This window comes from Merops nubicus, unplaced genomic scaffold, assembly GCF_000691845.1.
Source record: "Merops nubicus isolate BGI_N331 unplaced genomic scaffold, ASM69184v1 scaffold26605, whole genome shotgun sequence".
NCBI classification, from domain to species: Eukaryota; Metazoa; Chordata; class Aves; order Coraciiformes; family Meropidae; genus Merops; species Merops nubicus.
The window spans coordinates 14,297-38,652 of NW_008612054.1; the positions used below are offsets into that span (position 1 = coordinate 14,297).

Sequence of the window (24,356 nt, forward strand, 5' to 3'; positions counted from 1 at the left end):
ACCAGTTTGAAGGAAATCTTTGCCACAGACCTGCTTGCTTTGAAGCAAAATGTAGACTTTGTCTTGATGTAATTCTGCACAGGAGCAATGGAAGTTTATGGGGATATACTAACAATATTGACTTGAGATGAAGAAAGAGATAGTCCTCATGAAGCATTTCTTACTATGTAGCTGCAGTATAATTAGCAAAACACATACTTTTCATGTTCTAAATGTAATGTGTGTCAGTGATCCAAAAAGAAAACACCAGAGAACTGCCTGGGAATGGGGGGCATGTAAACAAATTACATTTCCTGTTTTCATAACTACAGTCTATTTTATAGGTGTTGTAACTGAATATTTTTTAGCAGTGTCCAATGATTGGATCAGCCCAAAAAATTTTAGGCTGAAACAAGTGAAGTCCTTTAGAGCTGACACTCCATGAGTATTTTTATACGTTATGTACCTATGGAGTTAGCCCTCTGCCTCTGACTTGAGTAATAACACTGTTACTTACAACTTATTCCTGTTTAATTGCAATATCTCTCTTATTGTTGATAAGAACACCACAGAATTCCATGCACAAAATGGGGTTTTCCCCATTCATGTTATGGACATGGGGAAAAAAAAAAAGTCAGTTATTGAGAATGGTTTTTAAAACTGAAAGTGTATTCACTGTCATTTCAGTAACTGGGAAAGAGCTTAGCAAATTAAAGCTTTTTGCTCTGATAAGGAAGATGTAAGAACTAATTAAATGTAAGGTGAAGGAAATAATTAATTGGTGAAGAAGGAAGTTATTTTTGTTTTCCACTTTTGTCAGTCAGTTTTTATTAGTACCATAAATACTCTTACCTGCTTTTTTCCCTTATGCACACAGGAATAAGGACCTACCTTCATCTCTTCCAAAGATACAACTGCCAGCTTCAAGCTGTATACCTTTTCTTCCTTTCAGATAAAAGGTGGTGCCATGGTGCAAGTGCTTCATGATTCACTGGGAAAGAGAATGGGACCTTTGTCACTGAATTGAAAGCTGGGGCAGGAGGGGTTGACCAATTTCCTTTGTAGTGTAAGCCTGAAGTGGGTATTGAAAAACAGTCAGTTCAAATAGGCTTTGCTCATATTGTGGGAAAAATGGCATGGGTTTATTGCTGGCATAATTTCTGCTCTTGGTGTTGTAAACTGTACTTTTGTGGGTTCTGTTTTTGGGGTGGTTCTTGTTTCTGAGGGATTTAAACATCAACCTGGAAGAAGATCAGAAAGCTGTTGAGATTGCATTAGAAGTTAAAACCACTGGTGAAAGTGGGAAAAAAAAAAATCCTGTATCAAGGCTTAGAGGTCACTGGTATCTCTTCTCTTGTTTGAGGAGTTAGCCTGTTGGTGTGAGGAATGAGTGTTGCATTTAGACCATAGCACCAAGTGCTATAGGGAAGTAAATTATACGTGACAAAAAAAACTCTGCAATGTCTTGGTTAGGTCACGTACCTCTGGTGGTGTCCCTTGCGTGAAGCTAAGTCAATGTTGGTTTGTAACGTCAGGAGCTGCTTTCACTCTGCTTGCTCTGTACCTGTGTGTGCAGAGAAGACAAGGAGTGTAGTGTAGTATGTCTGCTTTCTCCTTTAGTGGCTCAGACCGTGCCCACAGTCTAGCTCATCTGGGGAAGAGAGGAATGAGACCACCTGTATTCTGTACATAGGTGTATGAGACACGCAGGACTTCTGACACTGACAGTCCTGTTCTCTGTGATGACCCTAATTAAAGGGAAGTTCTGAGGTAGTTCAGAACTCCAAATGGACATCTGTTGTTCTGTGTTCTGTGACAAATTACATTCCTGGTTGCATTAGCTGAAAAATAGTATGAGCACATGGACTTAACTGCGCTTGGTTCCTTCCCCATTAAACAGAATTTGCTGTAGTGTTTTTGGCTAGATTAGTAGTTCCTAGCCTTTTCATAGGTGGTCCTCATTATCACCACTCATTCCTCTTTTTTTCCTCTGTCGTCCTTCTACTTCTGCATTCTCGTGCTTTCTCTTTCTACCTAGGTCTGGCCATACTGGTTATAAGCACTAATAAGCCTGGCCAAGCTTATTAATCTGTAGTTCTGTGTGACTCCTTGTTGAGAACTAATAGACTGGCTGTTAGGCCTGAATTTTGATGTTAGGTTGCCTAGCAGAATCTGGGGAAGAGACCTTTTTAATGTGGATGGGTATAAACACACAGTTCTTTCATGGATGGCAGCTTCCCTCATGACAGTGATGTTTTTGCATTTGCTTTGTGTCCGTGAATGACAGACTCATCTTGAGTGGTGCTAAGCTGTACTCTGAGTTGTATGTTAGCTCTTGTGTTCAAGGGTGCTAAGGGGTTTCCTTTTCTTTCTTTTTTTTCCTTCGTTTAGACCATTTCATGTGGAGCCTACAAACATAGTCAGTGTGAACGATGATATGCAAAGAGTCACAGACGAGGCTGCAGCGATGAATAAGCGGATTCATTATTACAGCAGGCTGACCTCTCCTGCAGACAGGGCATTGGTAAGGCAAAGACAATGCCAGGTTAACTCAGTGGTCTCTGACACTATGGGTCTTCCACAGCCTAGGTTTGTAAAAGAAGCACAAATAAAGGTGGGCGAGAATCTGTCTGCAGCTTGCTTTGAAATAACTATCTAGTAGCTGAGTGCCTTACAAGGTCTTGTGTTATCACAAGTTGTGGCTGATGGCTTGTGCAATGCCTTCACCATCCAAAGAAAGCAAACAGCTTGAATTTTGTAACAGTGGTCCAGGCTCCCCAGATCTGTGTAGTCATTTCTCTCATCGACAAGAGGATTTAAGCAGTGGTCAGTTGCAGTGATTGAATTAGCATGATCAGCGTATACTATGTTAGAGAGATTTTGCAGAAGAAAAATCTAAGCGGGTATCAACTGTGGGATTTTCTAGTGAGCAAATTTATATTGATCAGCTTTTATTTTTAATGCACTTTTCATGGAAAGATTTTGTGATTTACAACAGTTGGCTTGCTGTACTTGGGACATTAGTTTCTTTGGTATTCCTAATAAGTCTTGGTTTTTATCCATTTGTTAGATTGCTCCTGATCATGTACTTCCAGCTCCTGATGAAATCTACGTGTACAGTCCATTAGGAACTGCTTTTAAAGTTGACAGTTGCACAGATGGCCATGGTAAAAACTCCAGTGTAGTGACAATGTATGTTAAGCACTTTGCTATATATTAGCCAGAAAGTGTATTGTTATTATTTTATGTTCTGTATTGTATGAATAACTATGGTTGCTAAGACAGTAGTATGAAGTAAGAGTGCTTCTTAAATTATTCACTGGCTTTTTTCCTTTCTTCCTAGATTTATGATATGGAATACAATGATGGGTACGTCTATATTAAGTATCCCATGGGGAATAAAACAGGTAAAACTGAAAAATGTTTGCATATGAAAATGTTTTTGGCAACGTGGTTTGCTCTTCATTTTTCTGTAGTGTTATTGATCAAGAAAATAAACTATTTCTCCCTCTTAACAGGCAGGTTTTACTTTTGGAATTATTCTTATCTTACTGATGGGCATTTTGACTCTCTATTGCTGCTACAGAGTTGTGAAATCACGGAAAACAATACGTAAGAAATACAGAGCTTCATAACACAAATATTTCCATTAAGTATGAAATACAGAGATGTAAAAGGTTCTTAGTTTGTCTGTGTCCTTATTTTATGTTAGACTTGAGCTGCAAATAAAGGCTGTGGCATTGAATGTCTCCCTACTTTTGTAGTCTGGATCTAAGCTCCATAAGCTAAATGTCTGTGTTCCCTTGTTATGTTATCCTTCAGTTCCTTGGGACGTAAGTGTTATGGCCAAACCCAAACTTTAATCAAGTGAGGTTTCATATGTTCACCCATTGCGTGTTTGGGACTTAAGGAGTTAGAGGCTTTCCTTTTCCTATGTAAACACTGTCCAGTTCTCTTCATGTATTTCTCACCGTGTTCCATAATGGAACACCATGAGCTGTAGCTCCACTCACTTATGTTGTATGCCTGCACTACCCTAATATTTCTATATATTCTGTATTGGAAGCAATTTATGGATGTCTGCCTCACTGGCAGTGGTTCTACTTACAATGTACTTTTATTGTTCAAAACACATCTTGCAGATGTTGTAGTTGGTACTTTTGTGCATAAACTAACACCTCACTTGCTCAAATAAAGGCAGTTAAGACCTCCAATTTGTGGCAGGTAATTTCAGGGTGTTGTTGAGGAGTAGTTCATGGTCTGACCTACTTTGCCATAACTCCTGGAAAAGGCTTTAGCTGCAAATGCTCAGCTGTATTTTTGCCACCATGTCTTATTCCAGTACTTCTGGAAGTACTCAAGGTAGCAGTGTGGCCACAATAAAAGCCTCTACTTCTTCAGGCTCCTCCAGTCAAACACCTGAGTGTTATGCTTCGAAGTTAAGAGCAGTCTTCTGAGCCCTTGGAAGCACTGTGAATTTGTGTCAGAATATTCTGAAACATTCTGTCATGAAGAGTTTACCGACACTCGTTTTGTTTAGATATGTTTCTGGTTTTTGTGTCTTCTTCAGCTTTAATAGATACCTCAAACTGGGAATTCCCAGATGTTTGCAAGTATTACTTCGGACCCTTTGGTCAATGGTCAAGCCTCTTATTTTCTATGATATCACTTGTTGGAGCCATGGTTGTTTATTGGGTACTTATGTCCAACTGCCTGTTCAACACAGGGAAGTTTATATACAGTAAGTATAAATCTTTGGTTAATTTTTATAACTGCCTTTTTGAAAGATCAAGACTTTATATTATACTGAAAAAGGATTGTCCATTTTACTCTAATCTTGAATTTTCTAAGTGAGAATTAGTGGAGTTATAGGCACAGTCATGTATGTTTTCAAAGCCAGTTTCTCATTTCTCAAAGTGTTGTTTTAATGAAAGCAAAAGTGCCAGTAATCTGATTTGCGTGTCAGTTGTGAGGCTACTTGGTGTAGTTTAAAAAACCCAAACCCAGTTGCTTGTTTCCACTTTGAATTTCCACTCCCCTCTTACTGGCATGGATGTAACTATTTGAACAGGTATTAACAGGTTAGGCTGTTGAAGTGATCCATGTTAGTGAAAAAAAAATCTGGTTTCACTCTAGATTTCTGCAAATGAACTTAGAGTTCTGCCATATAGAAGCAACGATGAACTGTAGCACAGTGAAAGAGTGATTCTTGGACTGGTATTGCTACAAAAGAAAACATACTGGTTATTTACACCCATGTACGTGCACAGACACACAAGCTTTTGTGGGCAAAATGAATTAGGTATTTAGAGTTGTGGGAATAAATGATGGAATTGAGTGCTTTGAAAATCTGACTCATAGCGTTGGATAGCATGACTAAGATTTAAGAGTTTCTGTTTTGAAGGTAATTAACAAATCTCTGAGGCACGTAACAGCACTGATACTTGCACCTCTTAAATAGTGTTTAGAGTTCCCACCATTCCTGAAGGACATACTTTATTGGTTAATGACTGGTGTATTTTACAGCTGACTTAATTCATATGTAGTTATGGTCATTTCATTTTAAACTATGGGTTTTTTTGAATAAGGTTATAATTTTAATTATTCTAAACCATAAAACTAATTATAATAAGCAAACTTCAAAACAATTTCTTTTCTAGGAAAAAAATCCCACTTTTCCCTGAGATTGGCAATTTGCTTTATCACTTACCTGTATTTGCTAAGGGTTGTTATTTAGTTGTTTGCTTTCTGATAACTTTAATTATTGGATTCTTGTATTAACCTTCATTGCATCTACTTAATTGCTAAGTTATAAAATGGGTAATAGGGTGTAGGTTTGACACAAAGGCAAGGCATCTTCCAGCTGTGCATTTCTAAGTTATTCTAGGCAGGCTGCTGTATTTAATTCTAGTACATTCATATGGCTTTTTTTTTTTAAATCTGCACACACAATTTAGGTGGGAACAAATTGACTTCCTAAGGGAGGATGGCCTAGAAATAAGTAGTATGCAAAGAATGAAGAACTGTAAGCAAAGTTCTTCTGATATCCTGTTCTGGTAGGTTGACCTTGGCTGGATGCCAAATGTCCACCAAGCTGCTCGATCGCTCCCTCAGCAGGATAGTGGAGGGGGGAAGAAAGTAAGATGTAAAAAAAAAATCGTTAAGGCAGTTTAATAAAGGAATAGCAAAGTTTATGCAGAAGCGAAAGAGAACAAAAATGGCTATCCTCCACTTCCCACCAGCATGTGATGTCCAGCCACTGCCTGGGAAGCAGGGCCTCAGTACTTGTAGCAGCTCATCGAGAAGACAAACGCCTTAGTAACAAGTACCACCCCACCCCCTTCTCTTAGCTTTTATTGCTGAGCAGACACCATATGGTATGGAATATCCCTTGGTCAGTTTGGGTCAGCTGTCCTGGCTGTGCCCTCTCCCACCCCAGCCTGCCAGTGAGGGGGGAATGCTGGACAGACACCCTCGATGCTGTGCTGGCACCCCTCAGCAGCAGCCAAAACGCTGGTGTGTCATCAACACCTTTCTAGCCACCAGTGCACAGCACACTGCTGGGAGAGCTGCTGGGGGAAAATTAACTCTCTCAGCCAGACCAAATACACCTGTCCTTGTGGGGTTTTTTTAATGGTGTCCCCTGCTTTTGTTCAGTTTTTGTTTTATGAAATGGAAATAAATCCACAAATTCAGTTGCTACTCCTAAAACACTTTTTAAATACAGAGGAAACCTAAGTTGGCCATCAGTCTGTAACTAAGTACTGTAATTCTACAAGTGCTGCCAATTCTTTTGATGGCTTCACACTAGGGGTTTTTTTTAAGTAGCAACACAAAGTAATGGTGAATTGAAGAGTTGAAAAATTATTTTAATTAAATCTTCTGATTGTTGTCCATGTTTGTCATGGCTTAACCCCACCCAGCAACTGAGCATAACGCAGGTACTCACTCACTCTCCCCCATCACTAGGATGTGGGGAGAATCAGAACTGTAAAAATGAATGGATTTTTACACCCAGAAATACTTGTGGATTGAGACAAAGAGAGTTTAACAGGTAAAGCAAAAGGCACATGTGCAAGCAAAGCAAACCAAGGCATTCATTCACCACTTCCCGTGGGCAGGCAGGCGTGCAGCCATCCCCAGGACAGCAGGGATCCATCACATCTAACAGTTCCTTGGGAAGACAAATACCATCACTCTGAACATCCTCTCACTTCCTCCTTATTCCAGCTTTATATGCTGAGCACGGTGTCATATGGTCTGGAATATCCCTTTGGTCATGTGGGGGCAGTTGTCCCAGCTGTGTCCCCTCCCAGTTTGGTCTCTCAGGCTGGTCTCTGGCGGGGTGGGGTGAGAAGCAGAAAAGGCCTTGGCTCTGTGTGAGCTCTGCAGTAATGAAAACATCCCTGAATTATCAGCACAGCTTCCAGTACAAATCCAAGACACAGCTCCATACCAGCCACTGTGAAAAAAATTGTCTATCCCAGCCAAAGCAAGCACAACACTGAACTGATATCAGTATGTGTGAAAAACTCGAAATTCAGAGTGTCATAAATCAAAATGATGAAACAAAAAGTAGCTTTCTTCTGACAAGGCTTTCTGCTTTATGAGAAGCAAGGTACTGTTAATTGCATTTTAAAAATCTGAGGCATACTACCCCAGTTAATTTTCTGTGTGCATAATGCTCCCAAGTGCAGCAGGAGCAAATTTTAACCAGAGGCAAACTAATTACATTTCCAAGCTGTTGGGGCATTTTCTGTGTCAGTGTATACATAAAGGTAAGGGAACAACACTGGAGAATGAGGGGCTGGGACCAGTGGAGCTGTGCTCAGGGAACAGGAGTGAGCAGCTGGGTGGGGCAGCTTTGGATCCTCACAACTGATGGGCTGCTGAGAACAGAGTGGTGCAGAGTTAACACTCCTAAAAGAAAGTGATGAAATACCCACTCGGGGTTGGGGGGTGTGCAGGCTCCTGTAATCGTCCCTCTAAAGTGATTTTCCAAATTAACTTTCTTACCTAATTTTTATCAAGTCAACAGATAAAAGCCTAATAACAAGTTTGGGGTATTGATAATAAGATTTTCTTCTTATTTTCAGACTTTGTTCATGACATTAATGTAACAGATATTGTTCCTGGCACAAATGGAAGTAACAAAGGTAAGAAGCAGTCACTAGTATAGTGTTCCCAGGTTTGAGGCTGGGGGCTGGTGTTTAAAGGCAAACACTACAATTCCATGTCTAACTACAGTCCAATTATAAAGTGTATATCATAAGTTTTAACTACTAGTTTTTTAAAAAGTAATTTGCTCTGTGAGCTTTGTACTTCCACAAATAACCATACAGTTGGGAAACTTAATAACTGGAGAAAAAATAAGAAAGTTGGGGTGGGGATACGGAGTAAAAAGCAGTTACAAGTTTATGTATACACAGATAGATCCTCCTTAAGACCATGAACATTAGACCTCTTAATAGTAGTTGCGCAACGAGGAATTGCCTTAAAGAATTTTAAATTCTGCACATCAGATCTGTTTACTGTTTAACTTCTTGGCTGGGACGTCTTTGCTCCTTGCCACCTCTGCCGCCATGTTCTTATTTTTAAAAATGAGGTAAGAACACCTTTAATGAGGCTGAGTGCAAAAAATGAACAGGTGTCAGTCTACACGAGCATCTGCGTGCATTTTGTGAATAGTCTGATGATGTTCGTGCAGCTACGGGAAGAAACCGGTCAAGTATGAAGATAGGTCTGTTGGGAGTTCTTAAGTCTGCAGAGTAATGCAGAATGAAGGCAGGAGCTAGGCGTTGTCCGCCTCTGACCTTCCTGCCTATATATAGTAACTGAACATGCAGTGCTTTGTTATGAAGCAAAAAATTTCTCTATGTTGAATGCTTATGGGAATGGGGAGACATTTCAGTACCAGCTGGACAGCTGTGTGCCACACTAACTGCAGCCCTGTTTCTGGAGAGCAGCTGTTTGGAGTCAGGAAAAGGATTGGAGAAGCAATTCTGAAAACCAGCTGATTTGCATTTGAGCTGGTGTTGAATCCTGCTTCTTCTACAGTCCTTACCAGCAAGGCACCAATAGCTGCTGCAGTGCTCTTTCTCTTCTACTCTTCCCCTGCTTCTGCTGTTCTGTCCAATTCTTATGCAGCAGGGGGTATAACTTGGAGACAAAGTAGACAACAGTATCGCACAACATCCTGCAGCAACTGGAAGATTTAAAACAGCTGATTCACAAAATTAGGGGTTGCCAGATGCTCAAATGACTCATGGCAGGGCATTCAGTTCTAGCAAGGAGATCAGTAAGAACAAAAGCATTTTTCAGGGTTTGTGAAAGAATTGTGTTAAAAGCAATGGACAGAAAGCAAATGAGATGACTGGAAGTAAAGTAGCATAATAGTCTCTCAAGAACTTTGACAGAACCCTTTTTACGCCTTTGCCTTTCTAACAGAACAGGCATGCAGCTTATGTGGGAGAGAGGATATCAAGCATTGTGGGATGCCAAAATTGAAAATAAGACATTATGAGAACAATGAGACAGGTTCGTATCTCAGCACAGAACATTGTAGGCATGTACTGGGAAGAAATGCTGATAGTAACAAAAATCAAACCATTTTTGACAGGGGGTCTTTTTGTTTTGCTGGTTTTGCAAAATCTTTGGTGCACATCTTAAATTGCTTCTGTTCTGTTGTGTAGCAGTGATGTACATGCCCCTAGCATGGCACCAAGATGACAGGGTGTTTTGGTTCAGTGCCTAAATTTTACACCTGCCGGTTGCTACAATAGCTTTCTTGTCATCCTTAGTTTGTGTGTTCCCAGAGCAACGTACAGTAATACAGGCTTTTCTGTACATGGATGCACTTGCCTCTTAGTTCATATGATCTCACTCAAGTGTGCAGGGACAGATTACAATGAGAAATACGCAGCCAGATGCAGAGCTTGAGCAGCTATGACTGGATTCCAACAGGTGCATGTGGGCACTGAGCACACCTAGTTATAGGTGTGTGACCTTGAACCCTGATCCTATGCCACAGCTCAGGCTTCAGACGAATGAGCGTATTTGTTGGGCACAGCTGAAAGAACCATAGCACTTGTCAGCTTAGAGTGCAAGGTGCCTAACAGTGAAATCTTGGCACTGAACTCCTGATAACCAAAAAAAAAAAAGAAGTTAGGAACTGAGTTGTCAGACATGGATTTGAGTGACTCTGTTCCCTGTAGGTAGAAATTAGAGAAATTACAGAATTGTGGCTGTGAAGATTTTGTGCAAGTAAAACCCTTTTCATCAGGGGATTCTTTTCCTTTCTTCAAGTCATTTGTCCAAGTGCTGCTAGCGGTCTCCCACCACAGAACAGCAGTGTGATGTTCTCTTCTGGCAACGATACGGGTTTTGAACTCTTCGAGAGGTGGTGGAACAAATCGCAAACAGTACCGTTTTACCTGATTGCTGTTCTTCTACCCCTGCTCAATCTGAAGTCTCCATCGTTCTTTGCAAAGTTTAATGTCCTAGGTAGGTAGCAAATGCAACAATTAAAACTGCCTCACTGTGGTTAAAATGTATAGAAAAATATTCCATGGAGTAGTAAAGGTATTCCATTGTAAAATTATAGAGTCATTTAGTTTGGGAAAAGCCTTTAATCAAGCCTACCAGTAAACTGTATCTCTCAGCACTGTGTCTACACATCCTCTAAACACCTTCAGGGATGGTGAGTCAGCGACTTCCCTGAGCAGCCTGTTCCACTGCTTAACAACACTTTTGGTTGAAAAACTTTTTCCTAATATCCAACCTAAACCTCACCTGGTGCAATTTGATGTAATTTCCTTCTGTCCTATCACTTGTCACTTGTGAGAAGAGATTGGGGCACCCACCTCCTAAGGCAGGTGGGATTCGTAAAGCAGATAAAGCATATGGATGACGAGTGGTTGGTCACAGTTTATGGAGCAGGAGAGGTCTGAGGGCATAGTATTGAAGCCCATGATGAAGAAAAGGGAGAAAGAAGATGGGGATCAGAGGACAGGTTGAAAAAGATGGAAATGTATTGTAAAGGAGGTAGAGGACAGGGAATACCCTTCCAGTATCTTAAGGGGGCCTACAAGAAAGCTGGGGAGGGACTTTTTAGGTTATCGAGTAATGACAGGACTAGGGGGAATGGGGCAAAGCTGGAAGTGGGCAGATTCAGGCTGGATGTGAGGAAGAAGTTCTTCCCCATGAGAGTGGCGAGACCCTGGAATGGGTTGCCCAGGGAGGTGGTTGAGGCCCCATCCCTGGGGGTCTTTAAGGCCAGGCTGGATGAGGCTCTGGGCAGCCTGATCTAGTGGGAGGTGTCCCTGCTCATGGCAGAGGGGTTGGAACTGGGTGACCCTTGTGGTCCCTTCCAACCCTGACAGATTCTGATCTGTTTTAGCAGAGGACTTTAGAGCCCTAATGGCTCAATGGTTGGACTTGATGTTCTTAAAGGTCCCTTCCAACCTAAAGGATTCTATGATTCTAATAGAGGATCTAGTTTGTCCTGTTCTAGTGTTACACTTAATTAGAGATTGGATCTGCTGTTGGTGGAACCACTAAATGAAAATACAATGCAGGAAGTTGGGTAACTGAGTAGACTAGATATAATATTATGAATAAGAATATACATTATCAAGTGAGACCTAGCCATAACTGTACCTGTTTTTAAAACAAGCACATTATTGTGGGCAACTATTTTTTTCATTTGAGAACCTGAATATGAAAACATGAAGTTTCTTACAACTTCAGTAGATTGTTGTGTAATTCAGGAGCTGTTCAGAGTTGCCTTGATTTTCATAAATCTTGAAGAAAAAATAAAGGCAATTTTTGAGATGCTGAGACAAATCTTAATGAAGCACTTTTGCTTATCTTTATACCTACAAAAACCTAAATAGTTAGGAAACTACAGCATATTTTAGTTGCCCTATACTACAGAATCTTTTATATTCCTAATTCCTTGACTATGCTCCGTGTAATCAAAGGATAATTTCTTCAGTTTATTTTCAGCCTTGGAGCTATTGCTAGAGTGAAATGATGTCTCGTCTGAATCTGCATTCTGAACTTTTAAAATGCTGTTTCTTTTATTTAGTTACTTACAGCCTGTTCTCTGGTGACTAGCAGTATTGTTGGCCAGGGGGTTGCATCACAGGAACCTTAGTTACTGTTTCACAGACCCCTTCAATTTTTATGTAGTTGCTATTCTGCCCATACCTCTTTCAAGTGGCAGGAGCCAAGATTCTATGTTTTCCACTGCACCAGCAGGCACAGCAAGGCATTCATACCCATCTGTGACCTTATCTGTGGTCCTCAGCTGTGCACATTGCTGGATGCCTCTGAAGCAATGAAATGGAATGCAAATGAAGTTATGATCAAGACACAGTATAAATCAGTAGTGATCAGATATCATTGTTAGCTTCTAGCTCCCAGTGTAAAGTTCACAACTGTAAAGAAAGTTTAAATCTCTGTGAGCCAATTCGTACAAAAAAGTCAGTGATTGAAGGGACATTGAAATAGCTGCAGTACTGTGGCCATCTTTGTCTCACGTTATATTAAAATCCTGATAGCTGAAATTGGAACCAATCTGTTAGTTCCCTTGAGACCTCCCTACATGCCCAGCACCAAGGATTACAGGGTACTCCTTCCACTGTTGCTAGTGCTGTGTCTGGAGAATGTTAAACAAGATGAAAACTTGCATTGGGTACAAGAGCATTATTCTTTCTCTCTGACCTGTGAAACAAAGAAAGAAAAAGAACATGTAGACCTAGCCTGTATTTTTAAGAATATCCAACTGTGGGTATTTGGCGTAGTGGTGACTATTTGGATGAACCAAGAATAAAACATAGCACATTTTCTACTACTTCATGGTGTTCGTGTGGCTTTTGTCTTTTCTAGGAACGGTTTCAGTTGTCTACTTAGTTTTTCTGGTTACTGTAAAGGCTGCTCGTCTGGGAATCCACTTAGAATACAACTGGTTTACAGAGAATGATTTTTTTGTACCAGGTAAGGATAGTTGCAGTAATATGAAGCACATATACGATGAGGTAGTGAAAAAGCAGTAATGAGGCATATATATGATGGTATAGTTAAAATGCAGTAATGAAACATATATATGATGCATTTAAGATTTTTTTTTTAAAGCAATTCATGAATGACTTTCTTATTTTCCTTTGAACACCTATGTGACGTAAGTAAAAGGAGGAAATGCGGTCTGATGTTCCATGTAGAGGCTCAGAAGGATCCCTTGTGACAAAGTAACAAGGAATCCTTTTCCCAGTGATGTTCCTGAATTAGGAGACAGTATCAACACTGTGAAGAGTGTCCATCAGAGGTCTCTCCAGCATGTATTATGCAACAGGGAGCTTGCCATAGTCCTTTTTAGCCTATATTATAGTAAGTTCTAGCTGCACCATTTTCAGATCATGCCTATTTCAGCAGCATTTAAAATTGACAAACTGTAGACAGACTGACTGGGAAAGGTGCTGCACGTTCCCCACATGTGATGCTGTTTAAATGAGGTAGCTTATTCACCGTAATTTATGATTTTCCTGTACTTCCCAATTTCAGGTTTTAGGCCATAATCTTAGCTCTTCTCTTCTAAAGAGAAACCGGTTAGCTCTCCAGTATATTTCTTTTCTTCCTTGAGTGTTATATTGATGGCTGTTTGTCCTTTACAAATTCCTGTTACAAATTACTTTGCAAGGTGTCACAATCATAAATGGTAGTAGTGCATGAAAAGCTAGTCAAAGAAATCAGTTTCTTGGTTTAAGAGTCTTGGAATGAGGGATATGGGGTTAGGTCTTAGCTGTTTTTTCCTCATCCTTTACAACAGACAAAATTATATGACCAGCTAGCTCCAAGGAGCTGTGTCCTGTGCTACTGAACCATGTAGCTTCTTTTATTCTTAGAAACAAGTATTCCTGTCTTCTACCACTCCCTTTGGGTTCATTCAGCTCTTATAGTTGAAATTGATCTGGCACAATAGTAAGCAGAATAAACTGCTTAACTCTAGTGTATTCCATGTACGTTTGGCAAAGTGATCTGCTCAAAACCCAGTATTCTTCTCCGCCCACCAGCCCCTATCTATCATCAAATGTGTTTGTTCATTTTTTCATAACTGCTGGAGGTCATTCCTTCCTCATCTCCCCCAGGGCATTCAGAACCCTATTTCAAGAATGACAAGAAATAAGTGAAAACAGCTATTTAAAACAGCTTGATCTTGTCACAAAGACAAAAAAAAAGTATGTTGTCCTTTCTGGCTGAATCTTCAAAGCCAGGCAATTTTTGCTGAGTATGACTGTGTGCAAGACCAAAGTTGAGGCTTTGGAGATGAACTGGATTATTATCATAATTCCCTAAGAATGCTCCTGACTACTGCAGCATAAGTGCAATCTTACAGGTGGATGTAGCTGGTTCTGAAACAGTGCTATCTACTCTACTTATTTTCCTCCATTGCAGCATTTGCTTTTGGGCAGAATTTTTTGACTAAAAAACTACTTCTGTCTCCCATGTAAAACGTCAGATTTCAAAGCACTGGATGATTATCATCTGTGTTAATGACCTAATTTATTTTCTATTACATTATTATTAATCCCATCTATAAGTAGAAATTATACTCAAGCATATGTTGCTCCATCAGTAGATAGACCAGTGTTTGATCTTGCTCCTTTGTGAGCATGAAAACATGCTTTTAACCTGAACTGCCCCAGCAGACAGTCTTCAAATGTTCGCATGGCCTCATATCTACAGATTCTTCCTGAGAGTGCAAGAGAAAATTTGCCCAAACTGATCCGTGTAGAATGGAAACCAGCCTAAATCGAAGAAATCAGATTTTTAGCATCATGATGTTCAAATCCAAGATCTGTAGAATTCCAAGTAATCCTAGTGCAAAATGAGTTATAGCACAAGACATGTAGCACAGGTCACTGAGAAAGGGAGCGCCAAGTAGTTTGATTATTTTGGCAATGGAAAAAGTACTGCTACAAGATAGACATGTAAAGCATGTAACTAATGCATGTAAATCAAGCTACTGCTGGTTGTTGTGGTGATGGGGAAATGCAGTGCTGATATTCTGAATATGTCTGTTTGCTTTTGATTATTGAGATTAACTCAGTGGATGGAAAACAAGCCCAAAAGTTGCTTGCACTCTCAGGTCTATCAGTAGCATATCATGCTAGTTAGGTATTAAAGGTACAGTGAATCCAGCTCTAGGAAAGGCATGTTCTCTCAACCTATATGAACCCTTCATTAACTGCCTGGGGTGTTTACCTTGCTGACTTCATAGCACTTTAGAGAAATGTGGTTTAAGTATGTTTGCATGGAGCTCTCTGTAGTTTAATCTGTAAAGGTTTGTGAGCCTCTGATAGTGTTTTGCTATGTTGCTGGGTGCCTTCCAGAAGCTGAGCTAGCTCAGGAATCTGTAATTGTCATTAATACTCTAAAGAGTACATATATCCTTAGATAATAACAGCAAAGATGGTGCTTTAGTGATGTTACACATTGATGAATTCCTAGACAAGTTGCAGAGCTTCCAGAAACATGATTGTGGGAACATAATTCTTCAAGTATTAAAAGGAGCCCATAGAGACAGGGAAAAAAAAATTCTTAATGCTGTAAGGTGCATGATAAAACAGGAAGTTGCTCTGCCTTTATGGCTTGGTTTGTAAGCAGAACTTCTCCAACACCTACTGATACTATGATTCTTCTGGTAGCATAAGTGACTTCTTATAACAAAAATGCTCAGAGAGCAAACAATACCATCCCCCTATCTCCCTGTTCAGGCACCAGTAGATGTACAGCCTCACTGCAATCAGTTCCTGCCTAAAAAATGCTTTCCAGTTAAACTGTTGAGAAGCTGAAGAGCTTGTATGTTTAAATCCTAGATTAACCTAATAATCTTGGATGATTGGGATCTGTGGAGAAACTTTACTAGGGAGTGTATTATATAGTAACCATGCATTTTGTACTTCCTGATTAAGTATCTGCATTGTCTATGGTCAAAGATAAGGTAGATCGTCCAATTCCAATGTGGAGGTGTGTGTTCATGCCCAGTAGACTCTACAGCACTGTATGTTCTCTGCATTTTGGCATTGTTTGTTTCAGAGAAGTAAGTTATTAACACTTTTTTCCTCCCCCAGAGTTTAGAATTCTGTTCCCTCAGCTCACAGGGGTTCTGACACTTGCCTTCTTCATCCACAATTGTGTCATCACACTTCTTCAAAATAATAGGAATCAAGAAAACAATGTAAGTAATTTCACAAGACTGTGCTGATTAGCATCTAGGTTTCAAGGCGACACTAATTTTTTCCTGTCTGCTTTTCTTGAAATCAATCCAGCGACTGTAATAGCTTCAGAAAATGTAACTTGCTCTTGTGATCCGATCAGAAACCAGTTGTATATAATTTTCAGTGGCTGCCAACAAGTAACAGAGGCATTGCAAATTTATTTAAATGAAAGCCTTGAGGAGCATCACAGGCTTACTTGTGGTCAGACGGGTGTTAAATGGCCAAATTACACATAAGAGGCAGAAGGTTTGATGATGTTGTAAGACTCTAGAAAAACTGGCCAATTTTAGAATTAAAAATGCTGGATAACATTGGACACAGGATAGATTTTAGCAGTCCTGAACAACAGCGTTGGGGTCTAGGTAATAGCTTTTATCAGTTGCTTTGGTAGTTTCATAGCACAGTGCAAGTCAGGGTTCACAGAGAAACCTGACCCTATTTAGGAAGCACTTAAAGTTGAAGCCTAGGTTGGGAACCTCTGTGATATGTAGCCTTTGGACCTTGGCCCTTGAAAAAGCTGTGTACTGCTCATCCAGATGGGACTGCATCCTTTCTTAGTATCTTGCCATTATAAAATACAAAATGGAGTAAATGTGATACAGAGTCAGAGTCATGGAGTGCCTTTTTAGTGTATTTAGATGATTTTTTTCCTCCCTGCTTTCCGGGATTCTTGTCCACCTTCATTAAAGCTTTAACTGTAAATGTGACTACAATAAAATATAACATTTTGTGAATATTAGTGGTATGAAAAACTGGTACAGAATCACAGAATTCCAGAATGGTTGACATTGGGAGGGACTTCTGGGTGTCATCTGGTCCAGCTCTCCTGCTCAAGCAAGTCCATGTAGAGCCAACTGCCTACATAACACATCAGGTGTCTTTTATCTGATTGGATTATTCAGCGGTTAAGTGAAGATGATGTGTCAATGCAGTGAGACCTTTTGCTTTAGTTATCTGCATACTTTTATGTCCTGTGAACCAAGACCAGCTTGTGAGTGACCACCTCTGCAAAGGAGTCACTAATTCTCCAGAAAGCCTTCTTGGGGTTTGTGGGCATTTCTGAAAACAGTTTAACAACTGAAGAGGGGTTTAGTGGAGCTCTGGAGAGAGAAAACTAGGTAAATTTCATCTTTGTTTTCTGAAGAAATGTTTCTCTTTAGCTGTGGCTTCTGAAGGCCTGGTCACTCAAGACATCAGTTCTGTATGCAGAGAAGGCCTAATGCCTACATGGCACCTTCAAGACTTTTCTTGTGGATTTTCCCCCTCCACTTACATCAGAGGAAACAATCAGCTGGAAGGAGCAGCACCTGTAATCCAGCTTGCTTTTCCTGTGTTAATGAGGAAGAAACTGCTGCCTGCATTTGAATCGGCTTTTCTGAATGCCCTTCCAGGAGCTTAGGCTGAATTTTCAAGTCACCTAGTGTGTGTCCCAAGCCCTTCACAAGTGCCCTGCATTCCAGGAGAGTGTTCGAATTGAATGGAAAGAGAGCCTTTAAGTATGGCAGGAAGGGCTTGTAGTGGTAAACCAAATCTGTGCATAATTCTAGAAGTTTTATTTGGCTAGAGTTTTCCTTAGGTGTTTGTAGCTGTACAGGAGCCTTCCACTTAGGACTCAAAATGCTTGCAAATGTTAATGAAGCACTGATGCTGTTAAAAAGCTGATTCTTCTGTCATCATTTCACGAAGCTGCTGGACTGAGTGGCAGGGTTACTTACATATGTATTTGGCTCTCACCTCTGTGCAAAGTCTCAAAGTCGAGGGTATTATTTTCTATGTATTTACATCAACAGGATGCTTATGTCAGTATCTCATGGAGAGTCGAAGGGAGATGCCAGCGTTTTATGGATTGATCAGTAAACATGTCAGAATTCTGTGAAAAGGCACAGAACTTGGCAAGCTGGAAAAGTTCTGGTTTAGTTTTGAACAAAACTTGCTGAAACTAGCGGTCATAAGAACAGCTCTTTGGGGAGGTGGAAAAAGTAAAAGAAACAATAACATTCCTTTTACGGAGTCAGAAATCCGAAACAATAGCAGCTTCCATTCTGGTCACAGGCATATATCACTGCCCAGAGCTAAAACACACACGGGGAGGATTCCTCTGGCTGCTTATTCCAGTACAGCCGTGTGAGTGTGCGAAGAGCAGTGCACCCGGCTGAGGCAGATGTCAGCAGCACAGCCTGGAGAAGCCCTGTGAGCAGGGTTCATAGGCCTCAGCTCAGAGCTGAGCCCCCTGTTTCCATGCACAGCTGCTGCCTCCTTGCATTTGTCAGTGTCAGCTTTTGTGCACTGCACAATTAACTTCTGTGGAAACTGATTGCGTAGAAAACTAACCCAGCCACAGAAAGGTGACTTGCTGGGTTTTTTCTTTATTTTTTTTTTTCCAATTCATGTCTCTGATCTGGTTCCCTAAGCAACTGTACAGATGCTGCACAATGCTGCACAACCCCAGAGCATGATCTACAGGCATGGATACAAACAGTGCTGTCTCTTAACAACTGTTTGTGGACCTACCTGGAGGAAAGGCTGGGTGTGGGGAGATTTTTTTGTCCACATGATAACTGCAAAAGGCATGGAGCTGTGGATGGTTCTTCCTGCAATATCGAAACATTGTTTGTTCCTTGGAAACAGTGAACTTCCATTAATGCTGCCCTACCACTGGTTCATCTTTCAAGCCGAAATTATGCACAGCATTATGCATCTTGGTGAAGTACTTTTTTGCCACCTTGTTAAATGTTATCACTTGCCCTTGATGCTTGAACAGATGAAGCCTGTTTTTATGGTATGGATCAGAATCCTGCTGACTTATTACAGATGCAGCATCTCTCTTTTGTGGCCAGTCTGAAATGAGATGACCAAAAGGTACTTCTTCTAATGTGGTAATAATTACAAAGCACTGATATAGGCTTCTCCATTGAACAAACGACTCTACAAACTATCTTTCTCTGTAGTATTGAGAAAAAAAATGAACTATTCTCTCTATAGCATGCAACGGGAGGAAAAAAAAAAAACAAAACCAAAAAAACAGGCCCTGACACTCATTTGTTCTTTTCAGCATCACGTAGGAAGTAGCTGTAGGGCCACAGGGCCTTCACTGTGCTGCATTCAGTCCTGTGCAGGTCTAGCCTACACCTGGGTGCTAGTCTGTGAGTGTGATATAACAGCCTGTCTTTCAGACTTAGTTGTTAGCTCCACCCAATTTATCAGACTCATCCTTCTGTTAGGAGGCTGGTTTCTGCCTTAGTTCTGCTGTTGCTGCCAGCCTCAGTCACACATTTTTCTCTTCTTCCAGAGACAACTTTAACACTTTTTTCTGTGCCTCTGACTGGAAAAGCTCACAGTCAGCAGTAACTGCAGCTGACGTGTTCTCCCAAGTTCCCCCTCAAAGTCTGCCTGTTATTTCAGGTGTACTTGACAAGGGCTTGGCAGGTGGCAAGCTGTAATCCTTATGGACTGTGACATGCAAGTTATCTTTGATACTTCCCTTCCACTCAGATCCTCCAAATACTTCCTTATTTCAACCATTTTTTCTACTTTGATTCTTAGGTTATAAACTCTAGGTGTAAGGACTGCCACATGCTTTATGTTTAGGCAGCTTCCACCACAGTGGTGTCCATTCTGAATATAAATGTCTTAATACAAAATTTAAAATAGACAAATGCGATTATTGCTCTGTTACTTAAAATTAATCCTTTTATCTCTCACCATGTGTCCTTTGGTTTTATCTGGAATTACTCTGTCTAAACAGTATTTATAGTCAAGGTCTTTTCAGAGCAAAGCTAGGTCTCCCGAAGAGTAATGAACATATATTAATCAAAACATATTCCTGTTACATACACAAAGACACTCTCATGCACAAAGGTAACTATCTTACATGCAGAAGCAGATATTTGCAGGGGAGCTGCCAGATGTTTGAGAAAAATTAAATTCAAGTTTTTGAATTGTCTTTCTTTTCTTATTGCTTATGGAAATCAAAACTGGGTATTCATTGTGTGGTAACAGCACCTGAAGAAAAGAGTCTATTGTGCTACGTGCTGTAAAAATAGACTATTAAAATTACCTCAGCACTTAGTTTCAGTACAGGTAAAAGCATACACCCTTAAGAACTGCAGGAACATGAACTGACTAGTGTAATCAGAAGTAATAGCATACCAGCTATCTAACCTTAATCAGACGTAGTCCGAAGGAAGGAGTAAGAATTTTGTTTCAGATTGCTTGCTCTCATGACTGCAAGTATTTGTCACAGCAGAAGGTTTTACAGTTGGTTCTAGAGTTTATATGTAGGCTGATTGGAAATAACAACTGTGAGTTACTGTGCTGTCTTTATGCATGAGGAATACACCTAAAATACAAAAATTAAAGCATGTGAAAATGGGCTTTGTCAGATGATGTGCCTTAAAATGGTCTTGGGTGCATTTTGAAAACTTGTCCAAGTCCTGCCTTCAAGAGATGAGAATCCATGTCTGTCTGCAAAACTACCTTACCCTGGTTAGTCTCTGGCTCCTGCAGTTAATGGAAGTTACTCATAAACTCCTATAGGAAATCTGGATGCTCAGGTGTAGTATTTCTTAAATCACTTTTTAGGATGGGTACTGGTGCTTTTGAAGATGTTGCTGTTAAATAAAAATCTGTACAGCTTCTAATGTTGTTAAGGAGAAAGTATAGGAATAACTTAAAGAAAATGCTATTGCTTAACTTCTGATGGAAGCTTGTAATCCTTACTCCATGACCCGTGTGAGGAGAGTAGAGACTAGAGAAGCATCTTCTATGTGCAGGGAACTGATCAGCAGGAGAAAGAGGTTGCATCTGGAAGTGTGCAGCTGCCAGAGGCAAGGACTGCCCTGAGATACATGTTAACAGTGCATTGCTGTTTGATGATAAATATCATTGGCCTCTTGCAGGGCAACGGGAAAAGGCATCAATCTTCTACCCCAAAAGCAATGGCAAAATAAGCAGGAGTTTCCAGTTCCCTCACTAAAAGTTGTCTTCCTTCTGAACTTTTCTTGAAGCTCATAATGTAACATTTTGTACTTTCCTCAGAGACTACCTTGTCCTTGGAAAACCCCAGTAAGGTATAGGGTATGCTTCTTTTGTCAAGGAGATAGTGTAAATAAACACTTAGGGAAACGTTTCCACATACAGATGTGAGCAAGCTTTGCTTATGCTCGCTGAGCTGATTTGAGGTCATAATTATGGTCCTGGTCTGGAAGCCATGTAGTCCTAATAATTTGGTGCTGTGCCTGAGCTGCTAAGACTTGCATCTCAGTCACAGGAAAATAGGGTCATGTATTACTAGTAATCCTTTAAGAAGCTGATTATTAGCAGCACCTGAATAAAAAGTTTGCTATAAGGTAGTAAGTGTTTTGCAGTGAACCATAAGCTTATATAGTTAATAACCAGCAGCAAATGGTTTGACACTTTTCTTTCCAACAGAAAAGAATTGATGTAGAAGGCCAGCCACTAAGGACATTGCTGAGGTCGCTATGATGTATATGTGGATTCTGCAGTTTCATAACATGCTTGAGTAGATTTGCTGCTTATTTTTCAGTACTGTGTTGCTAAAAACCGTCTAATTAGTTTTGTGTAGGTGAAAAGTAATTAGGTACTTTAAAATACAGTAAAATTTTCAGAAGTGAGCACTGAAGGTAAGGCTTACATCTGTATTTGGGTGTATGTATTGTAATTTAATGTGGGTTTGTGACCCTAGATTCAGCACTGTCTCCTAAAAATCTTTGACTATTAGTGCACTTGTCTGGGGTGTTTATAGAAATTCAGTAATAAAGCAGATGACAATTTTAGATGAAAGAGCCATTGTAAAATACAGTGCTAAAGCTAAAGGGTATATATATATCTCTGTGCCTACCTATGGCTTTCTGGTTTATTTATAGTTTATGTGTATTTTTATTTAATGATGTGTTGGTTATGACTTCCATCATGTATTAGTTATCACATTCCGTTATTAGTTTCTGGTTCAGAGCTGCTGTGTGTGCAGATCATCCTCCTAGGTTTCAAAGCAGCTTGTTAAAAATGTCCTTTACATTGTACCTACAGCTGGGGAGGCTGATATCTTTAATTGCAAGATTTTAGTCCTGACAAGAGACTTAGTCCTCACAAGAGATTTAACTTACAGCATCGATGGGCTTTCTTTGACAGCTGTCTCTGTGTCCCAAGGCTCTTAGTAAGGATAGGTGAATGTGAGAAAGTAAAGGGGGGTTCTCGTTTGTTTTAATAACAAGTGTATGTTTGTGTGGCTAGCAGTAACATTCTACATCTGTTGACATACCTGTTTCTTGGTGCCTTTTCTTTGAGTAGGTAGATAGGTAACACTTGTCTAGCTCCACTCTGGAATATCTTCTTGCTGCCTTCTGATCTGATCTAGGACTGGATTTGAAGTCCCCATTCAAGTAATAGAAAGTAAAAGTAAAAATGTAAAAGTAACAGCAATAAATATAAAACAGTAATAACTATAAAAGCAGCAGTAATAAATACAATAGAAGTCTTCTCGTGATGTTTATATTTTGCCTATTTGGGTGCATCAGTGGTAGTCAAAATAAGATCTAATTTTTCCTCAGGTGAGAGACCTCTCTATTGCATACTTCCTGGTAGGATTAACATATCTGTATGTTGGAGCGATAATTTTTGCATCTTTTCCATCTCCACCACTATCCAAAGAATGTATTGAACAGGTGAGATATTTTACTGCAGTATATCTTCATCCTTGATCTTTTAATAAGTATGTATTAAAAAAAGAACTGCTATTGCTTCTTGCTTTGTCACTCATCCTGGCAGATGCATGTCTTTCACTCAGGTCAGTTTTCTAATGCCTCATGGACAGTACCACAAGCAGTTGAGTAATGCTTGTGTTATCTTATTTATATTCATGTCTGATTGCCAGTAGTTCTGTAAAAAACAAACATTTAATAAATACTCTGAAAGTGATAAAGAAGGGACCAAAATGAACAAGTGAGCAGTCAAGGCTTTAGTTTCTTTAGCTTCTTTAATCCTGAAAAGCATTATCCTTATGTTTAGTTGTATGTGCAGTGACCACTCCCACCCATGGGGTCATGGGGACTGGTTTCAGGTATTCAAGAAGGGAAGAAAAAAAAAAAAAACCCAAACAAAAACAACTGAATGCAAGCTAATTGAGATAGCAGTCCTTAGTATGGGTAGGTTTGAAGTCTAATATTACGGTGAGCCTTGCCAATAGAGTTCTTCAGATAACAGCACCACATGAAACACCTTGTGAAGGCTATTAAACTCTTATCTGCTTATAGGCAAGGCTGATTTCCACACCCTAAATTAATTCAAGGATAGGAATTACCAATGAGTGATCCATTTTATGCCAGGTGTTCCATGTCTCTTGCATAATGTTTTGCCATAAAGCAGCATTTAAAGGCTTCCTCTGACTGTACGTTAGTTAGAACTGGTACCATTGTTTAACCATGAAATGATTTTTTGAACCATTTATAGTAACTTCATAGGGTGAAATTGACAGTTAATTAATAGATGACAAGTGCATTTCTTCCTCTATTTTCTGCAGTTGTCCTAAGTACTTACATAGCCATTTGTGTATATCTATGATACTTAAGCCTTACGCTAAATTTTCAGATGTTCCCACTTGTAGTATATGAACCCTTCCTCAGCTGTATATGGTATAGCTTTACTGATGAAATAAGTTTTCAGTGTCTAATTATGATACGACAGGCAATAAGAGCATATGAATCCATCTGTCTAGAAAATGAGGTGGCCCTTCCACAGGCTTGATCATTTGAGGATGTTCAGAGGATTGGAAAATAACTTCCCATCTTTAATGCTAACAGGAAAGCTCACATGAGCCCTGGAGTATTCAAAAAATCAGTTGGTATTTGGTGGCAAGGCAACTGTAAAAAAGGGAGAGGGTATTGCATCTTATGGCGTTCATTTAGCAATTGTAGTTGCTTGGCATTTATTCCTTCCTTTCTTGCACACAGCTATTAAAAATCAGCAGATACATGTAATCGAGCCACTGTTGATAAATGTAACATTATTTCTGTGTTCAGAATTTTCTAGATAACTTTCCCAGCGATGACATCATGTCATTTGTTGCAAGAATATTCCTGC

At 39.9% G+C, this 24,356-nt stretch overlaps 1 protein-coding gene across 1 annotated transcript in view; it reads left to right on the forward strand.

Annotated features, from left to right (window-relative positions):
- Positions 1–24,356, forward strand: part of SLC38A9 (solute carrier family 38, member 9) — a 38,882-nt gene that overhangs the window by 5,842 nt on the left and 8,684 nt on the right. Inside the window, 11 exon segments of the mRNA XM_008941436.1 lie at positions 2,371–2,503; positions 3,050–3,171; positions 3,323–3,386; positions 3,498–3,591; positions 4,550–4,720; positions 8,076–8,135; positions 10,285–10,482; positions 12,871–12,978; positions 16,113–16,219; positions 22,829–22,942; positions 24,296–24,355. Of these exon segments, the coding sequence (XP_008939684.1) occupies positions 2,371–2,503; positions 3,050–3,171; positions 3,323–3,386; positions 3,498–3,591; positions 4,550–4,720; positions 8,076–8,135; positions 10,285–10,482; positions 12,871–12,978; positions 16,113–16,219; positions 22,829–22,942; positions 24,296–24,355 (1,231 nt within the window).